This window comes from Gavialis gangeticus, unplaced genomic scaffold, assembly GCF_001723915.1.
Source record: "Gavialis gangeticus isolate Ggan-Ray unplaced genomic scaffold, GavGan_comp1, whole genome shotgun sequence".
NCBI classification, from domain to species: domain Eukaryota; kingdom Metazoa; phylum Chordata; order Crocodylia; family Gavialidae; genus Gavialis; species Gavialis gangeticus.
This window is the reverse complement of record NW_017729029.1, coordinates 79,643,699-79,670,225: the sequence shown is the minus strand read 5'-3', so window position 1 is coordinate 79,670,225 and position 26,527 is coordinate 79,643,699. Positions and strand designations below refer to the sequence as shown.

Sequence of the window (26,527 nt, the reverse complement as noted above, 5' to 3'; positions counted from 1 at the left end):
GAGTGGCCCTCCTCTGGACCCTCTCCATGCTGTCTACATCCCTCTTGAAGTGTGGCGCCCAGAACTGGATGCAGTACTCCAACTGTGGCCTGACCAGTGTCGTGTAGAGGGGGAGGATCACCTCTTTGGACCTGCTCGAGATGCATCTGTGGATGCATGACAAGGTGCGGCTGGCCTTCCTGACTGCATCCCCACACTGCCGGCCCATGTTTATCTTGGAGTCAATGACTAGGATCGAGGTAAGACTAACTGGCCTATAGTTTCCCGGGTCCTCCTTCTTCCCCTTTTTGAAGATGGGAACCATGTTGGCCCTCTTCCAGTCCTCTGGCACCACACCAGAGCACCACGAGTGCTCATAAAGCCGTGCCAGGGGTCCTGCAATGACCTTGGCCAATTCCTCTAGTACTCTAGGGTGGAGGTCATCCGGACCGGCTGACTTGAATACGTCCAGTCCCTCCAGAAGCTCCCTAACTAGTTCCTCACTAACCCTTGGCCCAGGTGTGCCTCCCCTGGGGCCCGAGGGGGCCCTGCAGGGAGGTGGCTGTTCTGGTCCCTACTTAGGAAGACGGAGGCAAAGAAATCGTTAAACATGTCAGCTTTGTCATCTGGTGTGACGACCAAATTTCCCAATGCGTCCTGCAGTGGCCCCACATTACCCGGAACCTTCTTTTTACCCCCTATGTATTTAAAGAAGGACTTCTTATTGTCCTTAATCTGGGAAGCTAGTCCTAATTCCATCTCTGCCTTGGCCTTCCTGACTGCCCCCCTACATCCCCAAGGAACTGCAGTATAGTCATCCCTATACTATTCAAGTGTTCAGTCTGTGTGCTGAATCCATGCCATTTTGAGACAGCCACTAAAAATTAGCTGTACCCATTTATGCCATAGGCATAAAATCTTAAATTAGGCATTGGAGATTATCTCAAGGCATCCCAGCCCTTGTAACTGTGTACATGAACTGGAATTTACATTGTAGATGCACCCTGTTTGTACTTAAAAGTAGGAGAGTGTGCATAGGGACAGTTATCCCTGCAGTCAGAGGCTTAACAAGCTATTTCAGTGCTCAGGGTGGGGCATCAGGGGAAATTGTGCTCTGATCCATAGAAGGTAGGGATAGTGAGAGCATGTTACCTGCTGCAGGTTGCTCCCTGTCCCCAGGAGCTGCCTGCTGCCAGGTCTCCAGCACAGGAGCCCGGGCAGAGACAATGTCTCCCCTGCCTCAGCAGCAGGGAACTCCCAGAGATGACTGTTCCCAGCCCCAGCTCCATGATCACTAACATGGAGCTGTGAAGAGGCTGGGAGCTCATTCCCAGGCCCGACTGCAATCACAGAGTGGGGGCTGGAAACAAGCTTCAAACCTGTTCATGGCTCCTGCTCCATGATTGCAGTCAGAGTAGGGCTGGAATCCTTCCTGCATGGGGAGAGTTTCCCATCCAGCCTGGAGATGACTGGGACCTACCCCTGACTGGGACAGTTCCCATCCAGCCATGGACTGCACAGGGAAGTCTGCCCATGCAGCCTGGAGGTGGCTCGAGACTGTCTCATTCTGGGACTGTCCCATCCTCCAAAATGGGACTGTCCCCAGCCACCTTGAGGCTGCACACACAGACTTCCCTGTGCAGCCTGGGACTAGCCAGGAACTGTCCCAATCAGGGGCAGGTCCCAGCCCATGCCCCAATCAGGCAGTTGAGACACAGGGCTTGGAAAGAGCTGCAAGGGAGACGCAGATCCCAGCCCCCTGCCCCAATCCACAAGTGGGGTAGCTACAAGCAAGCCCCTGGGGACTTCCCACGCAGCTGAGGGCTCGCTGCTAGCTGCTCCACTGGCAGATCAGGGCAGGGTTCTGAGATCTGCCCCTCCTCTGCAGCTCTTTCCAAACTCCCTACCCCCAACTAGGGAGTTGGGTCTGGGAGTTCTCTGTTGCTGGGGCAGGGAGACATTGTCGCCACCTAGGCTCCAGTGGCAGAGCCCACCCCAGCAGCAGACAGCTCCCAGGAGCAGTGAACAATCTCCCAGCCCCCACCAGGAGACACCTGTCTCCTGGGCCCATGCTTCCTGCCAGCCCAGAGTTTCCCCTGGCTGCTGCAGGGTACCTATGCAGGGATGGAGGAGGCAGGAGCAGATGGCTGCTGATATACAATCTGCACCTGGGGCTTTACCACAAGCAAGCTGATCAATTGCTTTTTCTACTTCATCTAAGGTAGGTTCATGGTCAAGCACCATCAGGGTTGAGATGTTCTCAGGTGCATTGAGAGTGGAGTCACAGACCACATTTTCACAAGAGTAGAGTTATGAGAAATGTTCAACCCATCGATCCATCTGTTTACTGTGGTCATAGATGACTTCAACTCTGGAGGATTTTAAAGGGGTAGTCTTCATCAGAACAGGCCTGACAGCTTTCCTGATGCCCCCATACATTGCTTGCATGTTACCTTGGTCAGCAGCTTTTTGCATACTTGCACGCCATTATCCTCAACTTCATTACATGGCTTAAGATATGATACAGCCCCGGAGACAGTTTTAATGAACTGAGATTATGTTTCTTCAGCTTTCAGTTGCATGGCATTTATTCACAGTAAGGAGAATTTCTTGCTCTTATACAATTTCTTGGGATGCAACTAGACTTTGGTACATACCAATGAGTGATCGGTATCACAGTCAGCACTCTGATAGGATTGCATAATGATTACATCATGGAAGTCTCATGAGCCAATGAATCAGGTTGAGTTGATGCCAGTGTCCAGATTGTGGGTGGCAGCAAGATACTTTGTGTTGAGGTTTCATATTGAAGAAAGAATTTGTTATACATAGCTCATTGCATAAACATAGCTAGAGCAAATGTCTGAGCTATGTCCGAGGGTTTTACAACTTACCCTTTGTAAATTGACAATGTTTTAAATCAATCTCATTCACAACATGTAAAACAATTGTTTTATTACCATTCCTTATAAAAGTAAAATCAAACAATACTCATTCCGAAGGCTTCCATTCTCTCTATACAGACCTCCCAAACATGTAGGAAAAATATTGCCAATTAATCTCTATCTTGCTTTCAGTTGTTTTGCTTGCTTCTTTTACTCTAGCAAACTGTTCTTAATGGGGTTATTAGACTGCATCTCTATAAGCTCAAAATATACACGAACACTTGATTTTTCCATAGACATTGCAGGAGGGCAGATGCTGGAACACTCAAAGGTTTTTTTCTTACAACAGGTAATTAGAAATGCTGCTCTATATATTTTTTCCTCCATCTATTAACTACACAATTTACCTAAACTGTGACTGATCATGCAAACCTTATTCATTTGAATAATTCTAAATATACAAAAGTACTATTTGAGTCAATAGGATTACTTTTATAAGGATTACTCACCCAATTAAAGGTTACAAGATAGGACTCAGTTATTTATAATGACAAGTTGAAACTTGCTCAGCTCACCTGCTGTCGTAATAAAGTCTTAAAATAGAAATGAGCAGCTTTTGTTTAGTAACAGATTCCTCACCAGTATTGCTACTTTTCCCCACAGGAGGCAGAGGTCTAAGTAACATTCATTTGCACCTTTTGTCCCATGATCATTCCTTAGTAACACATTCAGTCTTCACCAGTTATTGGAACAGCATTCCTAAGGTTCCTACAAGCCCCTGGAGCTACAGATATAGATAGGAACAGTGAAATGTACTACTTAGTTCATCAAGTTAGGTAGGAATATAATTTTAGTTATGAGTATTCATGTCTGCCCCAATTTTTATGAATAAACTTTACCAAAATATTAGTGGAAAATATTTTTATATTCTTAACTACAGTGAATAATTTTTATATTAAAAAGAAGGAAAATAATTGAATGCATATAGCAAGCATAGAAATAAATGAGGATGTGTTTTTGTCAGGGCAGCTTGAAGGCATCTGTGATAATTTGGTTTCTGCTTTGTTAGAGTAATACACAAAGTAAAGGCAACTAGAAATACATGTTTTCCTGTGGCAAATCTCCTAGGCAAAAGATTTTCCTTCTAATGTGTTAAGAGCTGCTTGTCTCTACGTTGCCCAACATCAAAAGAACAATTTAACCTTACTGCATCTGGTTATTCCTGTATTACAGGGTGCATCTACACATGAGTTTTACTGCTGAGTTGACTATTAGCTTTGTAGTAAAGCATCACAATCTATACATGCACCAATATTATGGTGCAGTAAATTAACTCTGCCATAGGATGGTATTGTGGGGTCAGTACTATCCTATGGTGGAGTAATTTATTCGGCTGAAGCATGTGTAGACAATGATGGGGCTGGCTGGGGCACAAGGGTGCTAAAGTGCGAGGGGCTGCCTACCACCTAGCCCTGCATTTTAGAACCCTTGTGCCCTACCAGCCCCTCTGCTCCCTAACACTGCCATCCAGAGCCCAGGGCTGACCCCCCAAACTGCCTGCCAACCTGGGGCTGCTTTGCCCGAGCTCAAAGTGCTGCAGTCTTGGGCATATGTGCAGACACTGCACCCGGGACAGTTTTCTGTAATGCAAACTGCACCAGAATTTATCACGTCACATTAACTGCATGTATATATGTACCTACTGTTATTTGTGAAATTTGATATTGCAAAACCTAAAGCAATATCTAAAGTAACAGGCTTACATAAAGATTAAGCCAATTAGCTAGGGAGAAACTGGCTACAAAATATAGATATTTGTTAAGAAGTATGAAAATTTCTCAAATGATTTTTTTGGTAAGTATTATCTCTCTTTAATATTTAAACTTAATGGCTTTTCACCTTCCTTTTCTCCTTTGTTGATCCCTGCAGAGGGCAATCAATGGGGTCAGGCTCTAGACAGATAGCTAGAAGGGGGACAAAGACTTTGCATATAAGGAAAGAAATAGTAAGTCTAAAAGCAGGCTTGGGGTATGGTGTGCTGCATACAGTTCCCTTCTACCCAGCCCTACCGAACAGAGGCAGAGGAGATAATACATTCTGGAACTAGGCTGTTTTTCCGTTAGCACTCCTACCCCTGGGGCCAGAGAGCAGAGGCACTATTTGGGGTCAGAGTAGCTATGCAGGCACAGAGCCTCCATGCTCCCAAACCACAAGGTGAGGAAGTGACCACTCTCTCCCTGCTTGCAAGCTGAAACAATGATGAATTCACTGGGGGAATCTGTCAACCGCAATTTTTCCTCAAGGTAGAGGAGATCCAATACATTGTGCTGTAGTTACATTTGTAAAGTACACACAATCCTCGGACTTACAACACAACTGGTTCCTGAAAAATGCGTCTTAAGTTGAAACGTTGCAACTCAGAACCAATTTTCCCAGACAAAACAATGTTATAAAGGGGGATTGGTTCCTGAACCAAGGCCCAATACCCTATTTTCACCAAAAATAACCCAGAATTTTGTACTCAATCAATTATAGATGAGTAATATAGCTACATTAATGTATTTACATTGTAAATAGCAAACAGATTGATTTGGAAGGGCTTCTTTAAGGTGACTTTGCCGAACTTTTTGAAGGGCTCTTGGTTGGACTTTTTGAAGGGTCCTTGGCTGGAGTCTTCTCAGGAGTCTTGGCTGCAGGCTTTTCTGGAGTCTTGTCTGCTTTCTTAAAGTGTCCAAGGAAGTTTGGACAGATGTTTCCCAGGTAGATGGGCAATGCAGTGAACTTGTTCGCTGGCACCGCATCACATCAGATCAAGTGTTGTAAAGTCAAAACTTATGTCAGAAAGTTGAAACAGGGTGTCAATTTATAAACGTTGTAAGTACGAAATGTTGTAACTTGAAACGTAAGCTAAGGACTGTCTGTATGCTTTAAGCGCTGACAGTACGGGCCAGTATAAAGACATCAAAGAATGGCAGAGAGAAGACAACTTAAAACCAAAAATGAAAGGTTCCCATCTAAGGTAGATGAACTCCATCAAAAAAAAACCGCAAAACAAAACAAAACAAAACAAAAAACCCATGGTAGTGATTCGGTGGTTGCTGCATAAGCACATACAAAAGCTTATCAACACTAACTCCATACAAAAAAGTTTCTGTAGGTTTCAGAAACGGGTTGAATTATGGGGGAGATCAGGGGGGTTGATCCCCCCCTCTCCCATGAGACAGAAGCCCCCCTGTAAGGTTTCAAAATCATAACTTGGGGGGGTCTCTGATTGGATTGCTCCTTCACTTAGGGGGATGCATTAATCAATGAAATAAAAAAATTGTGATCATCTTGACCCCCCACAAGAGTCCAAGTGTAATTTGAACCCTGTTCCGAAGAGTACAAGGCTTGAGAAACATGAGGTCAGAACTAGGGAGCAGTTTTTTTTATTGACATGAGAACCTATAAACCCAGCAGGTTTGTAGTTAAAAATACATGCAGTAGTTAGTTCTGCTGTAAACAATATTCTGACCTCTTAAGGTAGGGGAAAATATAAACAGAGGAGTCTGCATCTTCTGAGGGAAATATCTTTCTAGAATTACTTAGAAGTCATTTTAAAAGATGCCCAAGGAGTCGGAGATTAATTTTCCTGTAGATCATTAGGCATCATAGACCTGTCAGCTACACTCATGATTCACAGTCATCCTATACCCCTGAAGGAAGAACACAATAGCAATAGCACAATATTTTTAAGCATATCTTCTCCTGATATAGATTTTTTTTGTATTCATTGGTTCATTCATTTAGCCCTTAATTTATTATTCCATTTTCCAGTATGTTATATTTATTTTATTCATTTTCATTATTTTACAACAATTAGTTATTAATGATTAATAATTATAATAAATATTTCTTGAGTTTAGAGTCACTCATGTTAAACTGGCAAATCCTCCACCTGCTCCATAATTTCTGCTCAGGTCACAGTTCAAAGATCTGCCAAATGTTTTGCTTTCAGAACTGTAACTGCTGGCAGGTTCTCAGTTTTCACTTTCCTGAAGGCGTGCTTTTGGGCTGCCTTGCAGAAAAGTAGTGAAATCACTGTAGTCAAAATGATGGTATTTCCTACCTCAGCAGGATGCCTAAAGATTTGCTTGGATTCACTCAGCAAAGCAACATCATTCTTCAACATGGGAAAAATGAGAGCAGAACTCCGATAAATCACTGTAATGAGAAGAACTATAAGGAAAATGTCTAGTCAAATCAGATTCTTTCCATTTACTGTCTAGAATCTCTAGAGATTCTTGAGCATTTTCCTGTGTATGTGTGTTGATGAGATGGGTATGCAATAGTCTGACTAGGGTAAAATTATGTGGACAAATTTCTATCAGATGATTTAATCCTCAGATTTTCATCAGTAATTTACAGTTCTTCCTCTTTGGGTTAGATATCTTACTACAGAAGTTATGAAAAACAGTAGCACTTAGTTGGTACAGCATAATTGGTGCATTGGAAAACAGGGAAAACTCTAGGAACAGCTCAGTAGGGGCATGCAAAGCAAGCCCTATTTGATTCAGATTTGGCCTGAATCAGGGACAGTGATTTGATTCGTTGATTCCGGGGGCTCTCCTGCACCCTCTCTGGCAGACCCGGAAGTGGACCGAAAGTGCTTCTGGTCCACTTCCAGGTCTGCTGCTGAGCATGCTGGGGAGCCCCCTTGCTTCTGTGGGACACTTCATGCACCCCCACATCGCAGCAGTCACAAGCTCCTGCTACCTAGAGATATATAGAAAAAAAACATTTAAAGCTCTCTATGTCCAAATCTCCAAATCTTTCCGAATCTCTCCAAATCAATTTGGAGGGTTCCAATTTGATTTGGAGAGGTTAAAGGGTCCTCTGATTCAATTCAGATTCAGAGATTTGGCCACCAAATCAGGCCAAATCTCTGCTGAACTGAATCAAGGACTGAAGCTTCGCACAGCCCTACAGCTCAGCCCCTCAGATGGTGTAAAATGGCTTAGTTTCATTAAGGTCTACAGATCCAAACTGACTTTCAGCAGCTGGGAACCGTCCCTTTATTTTTACATATGGTATTGTCCTTCATAACATACTTTAAATAATAATAATAATTTTTTGGAGATACAGATATGTATAGTGTGTGTATGTATACACATACATTATACATAGACCTTTTACATTTTTTTCTCACATCAGCATGCTGACTAAAGCTGATCAGAATATTTTTGACAAGATGTTTTTGGCAAAGATTTTATTACGGCAGAATTTGTTTTGGCTTTTTTTTTGATCACAGAAGAGTGGCTTAATCTTAAACTTAATTTTAAACTTAAATGGCTTAAACTATCTAAGGACAGGAAGTTTGTGTGCCATTGCTATTTACAGGTATTTCTGTAGGGTTGAGTTCACTTCTTTGAAAACTCTCATCTGCAGGCTAGAATCACAAATAATTATCTGTCTAGTTAGGGAATCTTTGATGATTCCAAACAAAGGCAGAACTGAGCTCTCTGGTATCTGTATATATTTCCTTTCTTGCTATTTAGTTGTGGATAAAAATCAGTACCTCTCTATAGTTCTGCTTCGTCTGGTGTCAAAGTTCTAATCAGACCACCTTTATCAGCTGTTCTAATATTTCAGGCATTAGTCCTGACAAAAAGGTCTTGTTCACTTCATAGTTTCATAGTTTCTAGGGTCGGAAGGGACCTGAGCAGATCATCTAGTCCGACTCCTTGCCATGGCAGGAAGAGCACTGGGGTCAAACAACCCCAGTAAGGTGGTCATCCAACCTCCTCTTAAAAACCCCCAGGGTGGGAGCCTGCACCACCTCACATGGAAGCTGGTTCCAGACCCTAGCCGCCCTGACCGTGAAGTAGCACCTCCTGATGTCCAACTTAAACCTTCCCTCCGCCAGCTTGTGACCATTGTTCCTGGTCACTCCTTGCGGTGCTCGGGGGAACGGGGACTCCCCCAGCACCTGCTGATCCCCCCTAACCAGTTTATAACTTCCTATCCATTTTTACTCGATGATAAAAAAAAAAAAAAAAAAAAAAAATTACCTGCATTTTCTCATTTTTGTCCTCTCAATACAGACTCATTTTTGGCTTTCTCTTGTTCTATGCTTCTGAGAGCATTTTGTCTGGAATATCCAGCTCTCTCAAAGAATATCTTTGTTTCTTCTTGCTACCTGTTTGCTCTGTTGCTTGATGCTGCTTTGTTTGCTTGTTAATCACATTTTCTCCTTTGCTGAAGGTCTCATTTTGCTGCCATGTTTTATTATGCACCTGTTCAGTAGTAATGTGAAAAAAACATAACTCCATGTTAGTTTAGTTTTACAAACTTTTAATTAAGAACTATTAACAGAGATGCTGCCAATGCAGTTAAATCTTATTTATATGTACAGAATCCTTGGAGCTTCCTCTTTGCACTTCCCTGTTACTTACTATGCTCCTCTTTCCTAGTTTTCTGTAGAATGGTAAATGCATTATACTGTGATTTGCTACAGGCAACGCTTATGTGTTCCAGGAATAAAACGGTCTTGATTTTGGTTAGAGGGCACAAGAAAGAGATCAGTTATATTTTTAAGCAAACTGGGTCCAGAAATTACCATATTTTCTTGCATACCACATGGTGCCTCTCAGATAAGCCATGTAGAGTGTTTTTGGGAAGGCAGAATGAAGGAAAAAAGAAAAAAGGAGACTTTTTCAAAGTTATGCTTCAGTATATCTGGGGCACAACCTAATATTTAGGTCACTCACTCTCCCTTTCCTGGTCAAGCAAAAGCTGACTCTTTCACAGCTGAACTGTTACCAGCTCTTAGTTGTCTGTCCAAAAGCTGAATTATAGCTGTTGCTATTGTAGCTATTGCTGAAGACTAGGGGCAAATCTAGAATTTGAAAACAGCTATAAAAAAAAAAAAGTTTGCAGAGTTATGAAGTAGAAGAGAGACGAGGAGTTGCTAGTTAGCAAATTCTTCAGCAAAATTGCCAAAGAAAGGATAACTTGATTAAGGGAACATGAAGGCCATTTCAAAGGGAAGTGGACCATTAACACCTGTTGAGTGAAGAGCCATTAGCAAGAAAAAAGAGGATTCTAATGAGCCATGAAGTCAATCGATTCCCTCAGTATTGACTGTAGAGATATGCCACTGCTGCTATTCTGGGCAGAAAATCAGTTTTTCCACTTAAGACATGCACCCAAATTTTGGGAGACTAATATGGGAGGGAAAGATGCATGTGGCATGCAAGTAAGTATAATATAACATTTTCTGAGAAGCAAGGTTTCTTGGTGCTTTTATTAGATCAGCTGGGTAGTGATCAATGGGTTCAATAAATATAGGCATACAGCAAATGGGAAAAAAAAACTTTAATAGTGGAGCAGTGGACAATGTCTGCAGACCCATTCTGGCTCTGACCAACCAAATATAGTTACCACCTAAATGATGGACCATCTCCCAATTTATAATCTAGGGTAAATCTCTAAATTATATATTTTTTATCACTACAAACATATTTGAGTTGTTTCCTACCCTTTCATAAGACAAGGGCTAAATATATTTGGCAATAAGTGTCCAATAGTCCCAGGGAGGTATGGAGGAGAGGAAGGGAGATAAAGTCAGACAGGCTAAGACAGCAGTTCTGAACTGGGGGTACATGAGATATATTTCATACATTGTCTAACACAGGTTGAAGGACCTAAAAAATTAATTTCCCATTGAAAGGGGGTACATGAATTCTCAGTCTGAGACCAAGGGGTACTTTGACTGAAAAAGGTTCAGAACTGCTGAGCTAAGAGCACTCTTTTGTGTGCTCAGTCTCCAGACTCCTAGTTCTGGAGGCAGAAAGGTATGAAAGGAATTATTCTCTTCAGTCCCAGGCCATAAAGGACAATTTCTTGTATGATTCTTGGTTTCAGATATTACTGAGGATGGGCAAGAACCTTTTCTCCACATCCCTCCAAGGAAACTGGTGCCCCACACATAGCTGATGAACCCTTTGCTAGTCAACTGTGGGCTTGTAACAGGAAAGTACACTCTAAGGCTCTGAACACGCACAACATTTGAAGCTTTTCAAAGGGTGAGTGAGCAGATGCACACATTTTATGAAGTACTCCAAAAGTAACCATGGATGAAAGAGCATTTGGAAGTACTTCATCCACAGAGCACAACAGGGGGTTGGTCAGGCCTCTGGCATCCAGCAGTGCTCTGCTATCCTCATCCCACCCACAGGGGAAGGGGAGCACAGGCTAGTCAGCCAGTGGACATTTTTCTATGCACTGAGCCATTTCTATGGCTGGGAAGCTAGAATCACTGCATGCCTTTATCTCTGATCGCTTTCATCCGTGGTTACTCTGGAGTACTTCAGAGGATGTGTATATCTGCCCACTCACCCTTTGAAGTGCTTCAAATGTTATGTCTGTTCAGAACTTTAGAGTATCCATTCTTGTTACAAGGCTTCAGTTGGCTAGCAAAGAGAAACAGAAACTAAGGAGAGGGAGCAGGAGAAGGGAGGTAGAAGGACTGATCTTGACATATGTAGCTGGCCAGTGACCGTCATACTTCCCTGAGGTCCCTTCCAATCCCAGTGATCTGGGGGAGGGACAGAAAAACAGCATACAAAGCAGCATTGTTTGAACTGAGCTCTCTGCCTTGGGGTCCGTTACTGAGCTGTGTCTTCCAGCCACTCAGCAGCATCAGAGAAAGGCTATCATTTCCTACTTGCTAGCCTGTTCCTAGCAAGTGGGATTCAATACCTTTTGCTTTCTATACCTATTAATTTTATTGTTATATTCATTCCTTCCTTTCAATTTATTCCTCCCCTAAAATCCTCTTTTTCTTTTTGTTAGTCTATTTTGATTCTTTTCCCCCAGAAAAGAAATCTGTGCTTTTTCTCAAGGTGTGCATTCCATTCACTGTGCATGGAAGCACAGCATATATTGCATATTATAATATAGAATGTATTCATGAACACATACTTCATACATTTATATATTTTATTTATTACATAAATATGTACATACATTACATAAATACACATTGGCAGCATATAGGGTGTAGTGCACATGCACCCCGCAACATTGGTCATGCACCCCCAAGAAGTACCAGCTGGAAAACAAGAAAAATGGTTTGTAAATTCCCTTTGAGGACCAGGCCTGAGAGATTGGAGGCAGGTAGTTGGGTGTTCTTATCTTTGATAGATTTTCAGTGTGTGCTCATTCTGGTGTGCGGTTGTTGCTTGGTGTCTCCTACATATTTTTAATGTACTGTGAAGATACCTCCATACTGGAGGTACTGTTGGCAGGTTTTGCATGTCTTGTCATGGCATGGCCTGGATCCATTTGGTATGTTTTGGGCTGTAGGAAGTTGGCTTCTGGTGATAACGTTAGTGAGGTTCAGTGCTTGTTTGAATTTACAAACCACTTTTCACAGCCAGGCCTCTGAGCTTCACTTCATCAACCTCTTAAGTACAAAAACTCATGGACTCAATATAGACATTGGAATGCTGACACACTAGAACCTGCTGGACATCTGACTCCCTAGGTACCTCTCCACTTTTACTTGCTACTTCCCCCCACCCCAGCCTTATCCCCCAGTGCCTCCATTTCCATTTTCACTGACTGACTTTCTTACCTGCATTGCACGCCAGCCTCTGGCTTCTTTATTATTCCTTCCACCCAGGAAGAGCACAAACACTGACTGCAGGTGATTCCTCAGCCTAACGAAGGGTTTTTCAACCTGAAAGCTTGCTAAGATATATTTCTCCAACTATGCAGTTGGTCTACTAAAAGATACCAGATTGACCCAAAGAACCTTGTCTGCCTGTGTCATGTCCTTAAACCAGCATGGCTACAACCTACAGCCCTAGCACCTGTCCCTAGTCAGCTGACCAGGAGGTGGCAGGGCCCTGGGCACTCCTAAGGGCTGGCGCTGGCAGGGAGATTTCTCTGGAAACTGCCGGAGAAGAAGCTCCTTCAGAAAAAGAAAGAAAGGCTCTGTGACAGTTTGGCTGCCTGAGATGATAGTGCTGCTGTGCTACTTACCTACCTGTTATTCTTTAAAGTGATGGACCAGGATGAGGCTGTAGGGGAGGAGGAGACCTCACTGGGGCACACTACCATGTCATGCAGAGGCCCCAGCACCAGTGAGGGTGTGCCTTAACACACGCACACAGTCACACGTCACAAGTTTTGCTTGTCAGCAGCTTGAGGTGCAGTTTCCCAGAAACCCCTGCACCTATCTCCTTGAAACATGACAGGCTTTGTGGCCTCTCCCTGCTGTTTTTATCCAAGTCAGGCAAGAAATTACAAAGTAATAGGCATTTTCATAATTCCCCATTATAGTTTATGAGCGAAACATTGAAACAGTGAAACAGTTTCGACAAAACAAAATGAAACAGTGCTTCAAAACAAAACAGTGAAATGAAACACTGTCCCTTCAAAATGGTGAAATGGAAGTCAAAACAAAACAGTGCTGTTTCACCCAGCCCTATAAATAACCTATTTTTTTTTTCTTCTAAGCCAAAATATGCTTCATGAACAGGTCAATATAGTTATACCATTTGTTGTATAGCTCTTCAGTTGAAATCAATGGAATTCTGCATGTCTGGCATTTACTGAGTCCTGTTAACCTTCTATTGTTTTGGTTTTTATTCCCTTCTTTATATTTTTCTCAGGCACCCAGGCACAAATAGTAAATAAATAAATATCAGTGTCATTAGAAATGATATTATGTATTCAGTTGCAAAAAATAGTTAAAAATTGCAAGAAGGTAATAGCATATTTAATTCATTTGATAAGAAAAATATCTATTTTAAATATTACTTATGAACAGAGAGAAGCACTGAATGCTGCATGTTGGTTGCTGGGGGTTATAAATCTGTATTGCCATCAGCTTGTTTTCCCTTGGATTATCTCCCACTTTCTGGCCCCCACTATTTTAATTTCCACTCTTCAAAATACAGCAGCTAAAAATCACCTTCCCTCCTAAACTGTGACCTGCTGCTGCCATCTTCAACATCCTTCCACTGACTTTTTCATACCTCCTTGATTAATTTCATTAAGGTCATGGTTCTCCATCCACACATTCTAGATCTCACCACAGATCACACTGATCTCTCATTTTTCCATACCATTCCTTGTTCTCTTCACTTGGCTAATGGCTCTTACTATGGCCCCCCCTTGAAATTAGCTTCATTAAATTTTTTTTTGTCAGAATTTCCTGTCATTGGGTGCAATTAAAAGACCAGCAATAATAGCTTTTTAACCACTCTGCCATCACAGCTGTCTGCTCCAGCTTAGATGACCTGATAGCCTCACTGATGGCAACTGGATTTCTTTCAACACTTGTGCTCTCACAATTAGGGGTTATGAGATGTGTGACAGTTGGAATTTTTTAACAAAGAAAGCCTAGTCATGCCTTTTTGTCTGAAACTGTTTATTAAAAGGGACCAACATCTCTCTTTAAATTGCATCTTCAATTACAATACTAGCACCAAATACAAGCATCAAGCTGTGTGAAAAGCAGATTTCAGAATTATGCCTATACCCAGCTCCCCTGTCTATTTTTGCAATTTTACAGTCTCCTATTTACATATATTTTAAAAATATTTTCTCTCCAAATTATTACGTGAAAGACTTGCACAAATACACAACTAATTCACTTATTACACAGGACCAAGTAGACTGTGTATATAAAGTGTAACCAATCATATGAAGTATAGTCAAAAGTACAAAAAAAGTGAAAAAGAAAAGTAGTCTTTTATAATTTTTGGCAATTTTCTGCTGTTATAATTTTAGGAGCACATTTTAGCAGAGACCTAATTCATACAGAAGTGCAATTAAAATTATAATGCCCCATCTGAATTAGAAGTTTTGTTACACAGTAAAAAAATATACTGGCAATGCTTTGGAAGAATACTGTGTATTCTTTAATCTGTATATGTGGATAGAATTATTAATTTAGCAGCAAGAGTAGTTGGAAACCAAAGAGAGGTTTTGAAGATCTAACTTTTGGACTTAGGCATCTAGGGATCTTGGCAGATTGTACACTTAAGATGTGATTAACCTGTCTTAAATAGTAATGCAGCCACATGTTTGGGCAATAGCATGACAACAGGAAATCAGTCACAAAATTATTCCACAAACATGTAATTTTTTTCTGTTTGGTTCCCATCACAACTTAAATTGAATGTGGCAGGCTTCCCACCATGTAGCCTGATTGGGCTTTGTTGATAGCTCCTTCATGTCAGCAGGCTGACAACTGTGTGGTACAGCCCCACATAGGCAGAACCCTACTATTTTCAGGGTGCCAAGTCAAGGTGAGCTCATCAGGATAGGGTATCAAGTCACATTGGCTGGCAGTGGCTGAGGAGCAAGGCTCATTCTGGTGCCCATGTAGTTGTGGCACTTGGAACATCCCATCCATGGGGACCTCAGGATTAGTAAGAGGTTCCCTGATCCTAGGGTCCCAGTATGCTGGGACCTGATTGGTGGTCCCAGTCCCAGAACTTCACTGGAACCTAAAACAGGCTGCACTGAGGTCCCAGGCCTAAGACTAACAGTCAGCTAAGCAGAGCTAACAATCAGACTAACAAACAGTCAGTCCCAGTCTCAAGACTGCATCATTTTACACCTGGCTGCAGACACCCAGCTTTCAACTTGCTGGGTACTGGAGAGTGGGAGGGGTCAGGATTGTGCTTCCCCTGCACTGGCAAGTAGTAATGGCACAACTGGGATCTGATCTCTAAATCCCCATGGGGCACATGGGGCTTGACAAGGGATGCAGTTGTTGAGATCAGGGATCAGATCTTATCACACCCTGAATGACTTTGTGCCAGGACTTGAGGTACACACAGGGCATGTTTACATGTGTAATTAATGCATACCCCCAGGGAGTCAGCCTGCCAGCCTGGGCCGCTCTGACTGGGATCCATGTGCTGTGAAGGAGTTGGCTGAGGAATGAGGGTGCTTCAGTGCACGGGCTTCCTGCTGGCTAGCCCTGCACTGAAGCACCCTCCAGCCCCAGCTAGCCCCGTCACTGTCTACATGTGCACTGCGGTGCACGAAGCACCGCCACCTCAGGGTGGTACTTGTGTTTAGCAAGACTACCCTGCAGTGGTGTTTATTAGTCTACTGTGACCTAATAGGACTGCACATGTAGATGGTGACATTTTACTGTGGAGCTAATTAGTTGGCTCCACAGTAAAGGTCTCCTGTAGATGTGCCCACAGAGACCTGAAGCCCACATCCACAAAAGTAGCACTGCAGCAGTGTCTAGGACACTGTCATAGACTAAGACCTATTATTCTGTGTTTGGGCCATGCTCCAAAGAACTTAGCCTAAGCATTTCTTAATTAACATTTTTATACCTGCATACACCTCCCCTCCACCCCATGATAGGACATATAAGTCAATCCCTGCTCCTCCCAGAACTGCTTATGCATTTTATGTTGGATAAAAATACAGAAACAGCATCAGGAGCAACGATCAGAATTCAGGGCTTCTACACCCTGGGTAATTACTATAACCTCTAGGCTATTATAAACCCTCTATCCTCTCCTGCTATGTATTTGAAAGAAAGGGTCAGTGGTTACTATGTTTTGTATTTGTTAGATGCATGTTTTAGGCATGCTCTGAGAACACATCTATCAGATCCTCTCTGATGACTTAAGAACAAGGATGACTACTTTGTGGATCCCAAATATGGATAGGCATGAGGAAGGCCCTGAGGCCTACAAGGATACTGGCAGTTCTGGGCATGTACAGATGTACCCTACATCTAGGGTAAACATAAGCGCTTGTAGTCTCTTAGACTTCAAAGAGGTTAAGCAGTTTATCACTCGTTTGGACTGGAGCACCTTAATTCTAGTGGTGGCCCTTCATGCTTTTGTGGATCTGGTCTTTAATTTTCTTTAAGTACTTTATTAGATCCTTGAAACCTCTCCTTGGGTGCCACCCAGGTCCTCACAAATTTGGCTGCTCATCAGTTTAACCTCAACAGCACTCACAAACTTGACATTCCCCTGCCTCATCTGTAAAGCCTGAATGAGTTGGCAGTCTCAGATCTCACCTACCAGAATGAACTGGCCAACAAAGTCATAGGGGAAGAAATAATAGTACCTTTTCCCATTATATCCAGCAGCTCTGTGGTTAGAGTACTCATCTGGAATGTGAGCAACTGGCCATTCTAAGTGTAGATTTTCTTAATGCCAATTGCTATGTATATACTATAGTTCTGCTATCACAAGAAAGAATATGATCCATCACAAATTAAGTTATATACAATACACACACCACTATGTTACCACTATTATGATGTACTGTATTTCCTTTATCATTTCAACAGTTCTTCACAAAAAACACTAAAATGCAGGAATCCTTTCAGCATTATCATAAACTCAGCTCTTTCACAGTACTGCTCATTCTGCAAGAAGTTCTAAGAAAAATATGGCTTGGGGGTTTTAACTCAATGGATCAGATTTGCTATTGTACAATTAACTTAGGACTTACAAATGGTCTGTCTGACTATTTTCTGCTTCATGTCCACAAGTGATGCTAGATCCTCCTTTCCTGTTACTTTTTTACTCTGAATTTTGGAGCTATACTGACTTAGAAGAATTATATAGTAAATGGAATTTTTACGGGAAACAAGCATAAGGGGAGTGTATTTATTCATTTTTAAAAGTGAAGAATATTCTTTGTTAAAGCAATGCACACCAAGGTAGCAATTCCTCACTAAGCAAAAATCAAAACACAGATTAATCTCACAGGCTAAGTACAGACAGTCAAAAAGCCTAAAGCTGAATCAATTCAATCTTCACAGGTTAGCCTACACTAAGTAGATTGAACTGATAAGCAAGTGAACAGACATTAATTTTGATTCTGGAAATGCAGCCACATGCCTGCAGTGGTTCAGGCTATACTCCAGGGGGTGCTAGAGCACACCTCCCTGATTGGCTGGAGCAGACAGCTTGAGCCAAGATTAGCCCACTCACCCTGCAAGGGGTGGGGGTTGCAGGGGAGGTGTAAAGCATCCTGGGATGCTGGGGGCCTGTGAATTAACTTGAATTTGAAGGGGAACTGGGACAGAAGTTCAATAAACTGATTTAACCTAAATCAGTTAAGTCTGATACTACATCCCTACAGCTTTATCTTAAACTGGTTTCAGCCATTTTGAAAGTGGTTTATGTGCACTGAACTTCTGGTTTGTTACAGATCTCAACCAGTTTATAATCACTTATACTGGTTTATGTGTAACTTCTGTCCCTAGCTTTAGAGTCAGAGATGGTATAACTTACATCTTCCTACTCTTGTGACACCATTATATATTTCCTTAACTTAGCAGGTCAAGTTTAGTGGTAGCAAGTAAAAAAAAACACATTTAGTAAGTGGGAAGGGGAAAGGGGTGATTCTAAAATAACAGAGTTGTTCGGGTTATATAGGAGGTTAGAAGAAAACATGCGTGATACCATTTTAGATTCCTTTTACTTAGACTCAATTCTACTAACACCTGTTTGTGTTTTAGTGCAAAAATATAATGTCGATCTTCAAAACTAAATTTGTGCTATTTGAAAATGTCAGCACTGTAATTTTTATATTTTAACAGAAACAAATTATGATAAATATACCATATCAAAGTTTGGCAGATTGTGTTAATATTGAAAATAAATGGTATCATAGGAAAACTGTGATCTGGGTAGGCAATTACAGTTACAAACTAACATTATAAATGAATGAATGTGATTTAGTGAAACACATTTTGACACAGCAGTTGTTTCTTGTCAGTTCAGTGACTTTTACTCAGGGGATATTTCTCTTGGCTATAATCTACATGCTTCAAATGATAATCTGTTTTACACACAGCTGCTTTCATCTGAATGCATGCAAAAATTGATAAGAGTTATACATACTTCAAGATTTCATAGTATAGGGCAGTCAGTGGTGTATTTTAAAGCTGGGTATAGCATGGAATGTCATGTATCGTACAACAATGCAGGGATATAAGAATGTTGCCACTTTTATTTAATGAAAGATTTAAATTAACTCTACACCACACCTATTCTTAAACATGGAGACAATATGACAACTTAAAATGTTATGATTTCAGTTTCAGCAGACTGCTCCAAACCCAGTGAAGGGTAAATAAAATACTTGTGTTAGTATAAGACTTAACACAAGGAAAGCAACGGTTGCAAAGTAGAGCAAACTGTCTTAAGCTGATTCAGTTAAAGCAGGTGTTGTCAACCAGGGGTAGGTATACCCCCAGGGGTACTTAGAAAAACTGTAGGGGGTACACATAGGTAGGTGGGCAGGGATGGAGTGTGCCCCAGGGTGCAGTGGTGGCGGCTTCCCTGACACATTCCCTTAGTTTGCCTCTTACCAATGCTGGGGGGGGGGAGGCTACAGAGAATTCTGGAGTGGCTGCAGGCCCTACTGTAACCCTGCTCCCAGTGCCACCACTGCCTGCCCTGAGCACAGCCCGGCCCAGCCTCCTGCTGGGAAGAGCCCAGTGCTGCCATGGCCCCAGCCTGCCCCATACTCAGATCCAGGGGCATGCAACCCCCATGCCCTCCTGGGGTGCATGCAGCAGCAGAAGCCACTCCCACCACACCCTCCAGACAAGCTGCTCATGGCTCCATCCCACACCCACCCTGCCCTGGCTGTGCAACACCTGCCCCAGCCCCATTCCCTCCATCACTGTGGGGGTCTCAGTCTGCATCCCCTTTGAAAATAAGAAAAAAATAAGGGGGTACAGGAGTTGAAACTTTGAGTCAGAAGGGGTACACTTATTTGAAAAGGTTGGAAACCCTGAATTTAAGTTATGAAATATGGCCAGGTCACACAGAATGCAGGCTTGTCTCAGGCATATTCTCTTCACTGGTGAACTCAGGGTTTCAGTGCACTACAAAAAGATTTTATACATGTAGACACAGACAAGGCATAATGAGGTAATTGAATTGTGCAGGGGAGAAGGCCCATGGATTTTTCTCATGCATTAAGCAGCTTAACAGAGGAGTTCTATTATATAGACTGAAGTTCAGTGTTTCAGACAGAAGGGGTTACCCTTTAGGAGAGTTGTGAACATTAATTTGGTAATAAAGATAGAAAGTGCTTTCCAGTTCTCACTGACTAAGTCTACACAGACCATCAGCATTCTTGTACCTAATTCTTCAGGCAACATGCTAAAACAGCAAAGAGCACAGATGTACTAAAGCTACATAATTCAGATGTAGGTATGAATTTTGAATACCAATGTCCTGGTGGTTTTACCTATTCTATCACTAAGGGACACTTGTGGCATTTGGATCTGGAATCTAGTTGCAATGTCCCATTCAGGGTATTAGACTTTGGACAAGCTTACCCTTTAATTCATTTCAAACTTGAAGGAAGCAGGTGAAGCAAAAGCAGGTGAATTCCAGGTAGCTGCTCAAACAGAAAATATGGAGACATTTTCTGCCTTGTGCCCAGGAGATGTTCTGGAGCATAGTACACTGTAGATAACCCCTCCTAGTAGCTTTTGAAGCTTGCATGTTAGAGCAGTAGCTTGAAGGGAAGGTACAGCCTACTTATAGATTAGTGTCCAGCCAGTGTGTGCACAAAGGAAGCAGTATGGCGAAGAGAGGGGACAAAAGGGCCATGGCCAAAACTCACTTACCCCTTCCCATTTCCTTTCAGACAGGTAACACTGGTGTTTTGCATGGGCAAGATTTCCCCAGCGGGATGCAAGCTGCTATTAAGCAAAGTGTGTCTGCATATATGGTTCCTATGGCTAAGCACAGGCAGTCAGAAAGCCAAAGGCTGAATCAATTCGATCTTTGCAGGTTTGTTTAAACTTCATAGATTGAACTGATAAGCAAGTGAACAGACATTTACTTTTGATTTCTGAATTGCAGCCACATGCCTGCAGTGGCCCAGACCAGGAGCTGGGGGAAGAGAGGGTGCTAGAACATACCTCCCTGCTTGGCTAGAGCAGACAGCTTTAGCCAAAGCTAGCCCACCCACCCTCGAGGGGGAGGAGTTGCGGGGGAGGTGAAAAGAATCCTGAGATGCAGGGAGACTGTGAGTGAACTTGAATCTGAAGAGGATCTTGGACAAAATTTGAATAAACCGATTTAACCTAAATCAGTTAAGTCTGACACTGCATCCCTACAGGTTTATTTTAAACCTGTTGTTTCAGCCATTTTGAAAGCGGTTTATGTGCAATGAACTTCTGTTGTGTTACGGATTTGAACCGGTTTCTGATCACTTATACTGGTTTATGTGTAATTTCTCTCCCTAACCTGTGTCATTCATTATCAATGTGAGCATTTACCTAAGCCAGAGTCTAGTTCTTGGTTAGTATTTCTACTGTCTAGTTCTGATGCTGGTTTTTACAGTACTAATTCTATACAAACAACTACATGCACCAAATTAAAAAACTACTCTTCCTGATGCTACAAGTATAACATTAATTTATATAAAAACATAATATCAGTACAGCCTTAGGGGTAGACATCTAGTCATGCAGAAATCTGGATATTAATGTTATGTTCCCTTTCAGCCTTATGTCATCACATCATCAAATAATGCAATTCTATTTTTCTTTGAAGCTAATGCAAAAATAAAATACATTTTCAAAGTAGATATGGCCTCAATCCAACAAAAAGAACTGTAAGAATCCATCTATATGGTTCTTTTTGCAGGACTTGACCCTAAATTGCTTCCAGGTAATTTAGATCTAGAGAAGAAACTCTGTATAATGCACTATCAAACAACTCAATACCTTTGCAAAATATAAGTGTACTTGTCTTAATGACTCGGGGAGTTAGCCTTCCTGCTTCTTTTGAACCTTTTTAAAATCCCACTCTTAATTCAGCTTTCTGTTTTCATAAAGGACCCCCATAACTTTATCAGCCTAGATCTGCAAGTCTGAGAATGAATGGTGATGTACTTTCTTTGAGTGGTACATTGGGGCCCATTATATTTTCTCATTCTATGTCATTTATAGGACATAAATATTAGGTGTATCACCTGCATTTTTAAATTAGAAGTAGACATGGGTTGTATTTTTTCCTAGTTGGATACACCATGAATGATCTCATTTTTGAATGGCAAGAAACAGGAGCTGTACAAGTAGCAGAAGGACTCACTCTGCCACAGTTTCTGTTGAAAGAAGAGAAAGATTTATGTTATTGCACCAAAAACTACAACACAGGTAGGAGAGTTTTCTAGTCCACTACAACTGGAAAGACAGCAGCTGCAACTTTCTGTTATTCTTAATAAATCATTGAATACATCTAAAGATTATAACACTTATGTTTGTTTCACAGAATAATGTGCTCTGAAATAATTGACATGATGATACTAAACTGTTGCCAGGTACTTGAGAAGATGGATGGACAGACACACAGGCAGACTTGAAATACTTCAATTATCAAGAACTTTATGTCCTGTATGCGATTTCTGCAGGAGCAGAACATTGTAACTGTAAAAAGGTTTATTGACTTAAAACTGTTACGTAGCATTTCTCACTAAAAACAAACTGGAAGACCTTTGGGTGTTCATACATGTGCTCTGGGAGCCACTCTAATTAAAAGCACCCTGAGCGTCACATGTATCAGTGTTCCCATGCTGAAGAATGGCAACGGGGGTACTTTAAAACTCATTCGAGCTTTAGTTAAAGTGCCCCCACTACTACTTTTCAGCGTAGAGACACTGATACACGTGATGCGAGAGTCTGTTGAAATGCAGTAATTACCATGCTCCAGCAGACTCAATTAATCGAGTCTGCTCCACTGCACTCTAATTACACCATGTCGGAGCAGCCTGCCTGCACATGTATAGGCAGTCACCCATAGTGTCCAGGAAGTCCAACCAGCTACCTCTTTCTCTAATCTCTGTTTTGCACTGTTTTAGTTCAGACAGAAACAGTATTAAACAATGAAAGAGAGAATATTTTAGTTCGGTTTCTAATATTGCAGATCATACATACAGAGAATGAATTAGGACAAAACTAGTTCTTCAATATTTAAATTATAATATAGAGGGGCAGTCAGACTGCCCCCCTCCCCTTGCACCTGGCCTGCATACGTTTCCCAGTAAGCAAAGGTGTACAGGGAGCTGTAAATGCAAGGTAACAAATCAATGGAGAATTCCACCATGCAGGTATGCAGGCTGTTGGAAGTTCTCTGTAAATTAAAGCAGCTGCTTTACTCTGGGGCTACACTAGTCACCATCACAGTCAGAACCTGGACAGCACAAGCATAACTGAAAGGCACCTTTCCTTCCTTGCCTCCAGACTGCACCTTCTGTGACACTTCTCATGGGCCACGATCTAGCCTGGATGCTTTATTTTTTGTTTGCCTTGAATCTGGAGTTCATTCCATAAAACTGGGAGAAGTTTTTGTTTTTACTGTTTTAATCCTTGCACCCTTTGTCTTTCTTTTTTCTTCTACATTCAACATCATGATTATCAAATGTTGTGTGGGAAGTAAAAGATGATGGCAAAAGAAACAACAACCACAAGTGTTCCTTTTTCTTTCATAATGTTATGCTAATCTGCAATCACTTATGTGCAGTTTGTGCTTGAGGACACACTGTTTATGTCAGGCACTTGTAATGTGATTCTGTGCACTGATACTCCATTAAGAAACATGCTGTAGAAAAATTAATCATGATTTTTGAAATCTAGTATCTTTCACTCAGGCATACAGAGTAAAATAAATGGATTATTAAAAAGATGCTGAGTGACTACAGATAGCATGCAGAAAGTGCTCAGTTATTATTTCTGTTTAAATTTAGTTACAGCACAAAATATATAGCTTCTTTCTTCTCTTTTTTAGACATACTAGAAATAGCATAATCAGTAGTCAGCCTGTGGAATGAATGTGGTGAAATTTCACCATGAAAATGGACCTATGTATGTCTCGTTTATGCCTTGAAATGCCTAGGAGTGCCATCTGTGCCTAGAAATGTAATGGTACTAGTAACAAACTAGAACAAATATAATTAATGTCGTGGGACAAAAACATTAAAGCTCCCACCCTTTGGTTCTGTGTACCACTTTGACCAGTAATAGATTAGGAGAATCGTGAATGGGAATACTGCATACCCTAGCAATGCAACCATAGTAACCAGAAAATCCATCTTTCATCCTCATACATTTTTAAATTATAAATACAGCTTTGCTTTTACCTACATCTACCACCTACAAACACACATGCTCCTTCCTGAGCCTCCACACAACACATGCAATCATAAGTCTAGCCATAGATACCAAATGCTGAAAAAAACAAAAAACGGCACCACCCTACCTAAATAACACTTCTATAAACCTTGCAAGCAAAAATGTCCCTAAGTGAAAACTATTACTGCAAACTGCTTCCATTTAAAACACAGGAACATAAGGCATTCATCCTGTGTCCAGCTAGTTCTGTATACCGTCTCTGACCATGACAGTAGTATATGCCATAGAGAAAGAATATATGTAAGGCATGTCTAATATAACCCATCCCATGGCCTCAACCATCATTGGTATGGGGAATGTCAGAAGATACCCCCCTGGCCCCCAAACTGTTCTATGTAATAGTTCTCAGTGAACCTGTCCTCCATGAATTTGTCTAATCCATTTTTGAAAATGGTTGTAGTATCTGCCTCTACAGTCTCCTGTAGCAATGAATTCAAAAAGTTAACTGTGTGCTTGGTAGAAAGTACTTCCTCTTGTTTGTTTCAAACCTTTCAGTATGTAGCCACTGGTTCTTGTATTCTGGAACTTTGTAGATAACAGTTCCCTATTTGCTTCATTCACATTCTTCATAATTTTAGAATGATCAGTCCACTGCCACACATTCTTGACTATTCTGTTTAATAACTATTAATGAATCCATCATCCATTAATTTGTCTAGTCCCTTGGTGAACCTTGCTATACTATCTGTTGCTACAGTCTCCTATGGCAATGAGTTCCACAAGATAACTGTGTGTTGCATAAAAAGGTACTCTCTTGTTTGTTTTAAACCTGTCTCCTGCTATAGCTCTAGTGGGTGCTCCCTAGGTTTAGTACGCTGAGATTTGGTGAAAAACTCTTTCCTATTCACTTTGCCGACAGTGGCCATGTATATACAAGATGCTGACTGTGCAGTCATTACTGCACAGTCATTTAGTACTTGTATAAACAATAGGGATGTGCGAAATGGGCCCTATTCAGTTTGGATTTGGATTCGGCCTAAATCAGGGACAATGATTCAATTCGTTGATTCGGATCACCGTCCCCAATTCAATTCAGCTGAATCCAAATCTGAAGATTCGATGCCGATTTGGAGAATCAGCAATTCGGACATAGACACAGCTTTAAAAGTTTTTTCTACATACCTCAAAGTACTGGCATGGCTCATGAATGCTGTGATGCTGGGGTGGATGGAGCGTCCCCCAGGAGCATGGGGGGATGCTCCCCTGCACGCTTAACCCAGAAGCGGAAGGGAAGTATTTCCGGTCCAGTTCTGGGTCCACTGGGGAGTGCACTGGGGACTTCCCCACACCTCCCGGCTCAGTAATCAGTCGTGGGGGGACCCTGGGTGCCCCTCCAGACCCAGGAGGCACCAGTTACCAAGCCAGGGGAGTGCAGGGGGCCCCCCTTGCACTCTCCCCAGCAGACCCAGAAGTGGACTGGAAGTGCTTCTGGTCCACTTCCAAGTCTGCTTTTGAGCACACTGGGGAGCCCCCAGTGCTTCTGTGGGCTTCTCCATGCGCCGCAGCATCACAGCATTCACAAGCCATCTGCTACCTAGAGGTATGTAGAAAAAATATTTAAAGCTGTGTCTATGTCCAAATCGCCAAAACTTTCTGAATTGATTCAGAGGGTTCTGATTCAATTCAGAGAGATTAAAGGGTCCTCTGATTCAATTTGGTTTCAGAGATTTGTCCACTGAATTGCGTCGAATCTCCACTGAATTGAATCAGGGACTGAAGCTTCACACAGCCCTAATAAACAAGTACTAAATGACTGCACAGTAACCCAAGTTATTGTGCAGTAGTGCTGATGAACGTCTTTTTCTGATGCTACTACACAGTAACCTAATACTATGCAAGAACAGTCAATGCAGGGAAAACAGCAAGGCTTTTGATACTGTTTCCCACAGCATTCTTGCAAGCAAGCTGAGGAAGCATGGATTGGCTGAATGGATTGTATGCTGAATAGAAAGCTGTCTGGAGTGTTGTGTGGCTGCAATCAATGGGTCAGTGTCTAACCTGCAGGATATCAAGTGGAGTGCCCCAGGGATCAATCCTGGGGCCAGTTTGTTCAATATATTCATTAATGATCTGAAAGGTGGGATGGCTTGCACTCTCAGCAAGTTTGCAGATGACACCAAGCTAGGGAGTACAGTAGAGTGTAGGGGGTACACTTGAGTGTAGGGTTAGGATTCAGAGTGACCTAGACAAATTGGAGGATTGGGCCAAAATAATTCTCATGAGGTTCAACAATGACAAGTGCAACATCCTGCACTTAGGACAGAAGAATCCCATGCACTGCTACAGCCTGGGGGCTGACTGGCTAAGCAACACCTGTGCAGAAAAGGACCTGTGAGTGACAGTGGACAATAAGATGGATATAAGTCAGAAGTATGCCCTTGTTGCCAAGAAGATTAATGGGATACTGCGCTGCATTAGTAGGAGCATTGCCAGCAGAACAAGGGAAGTGATT

General features: G+C 42.0%; 1 protein-coding gene across 1 annotated transcript in view; it reads left to right on the top strand.

Moving 5' to 3' along the window:
- The window catches only part of GLRA3 (glycine receptor alpha 3), a 136,525-nt gene that overhangs the window by 88,484 nt on the left and 21,514 nt on the right, over positions 1-26,527 (top strand). Inside the window, exon 5 of the mRNA XM_019521066.1 lies at positions 21,907-22,044. Coding sequence (XP_019376611.1) covers positions 21,907-22,044 — 138 coding nt within the window. The remainder of the gene's footprint in view (positions 1-21,906; positions 22,045-26,527) is intronic.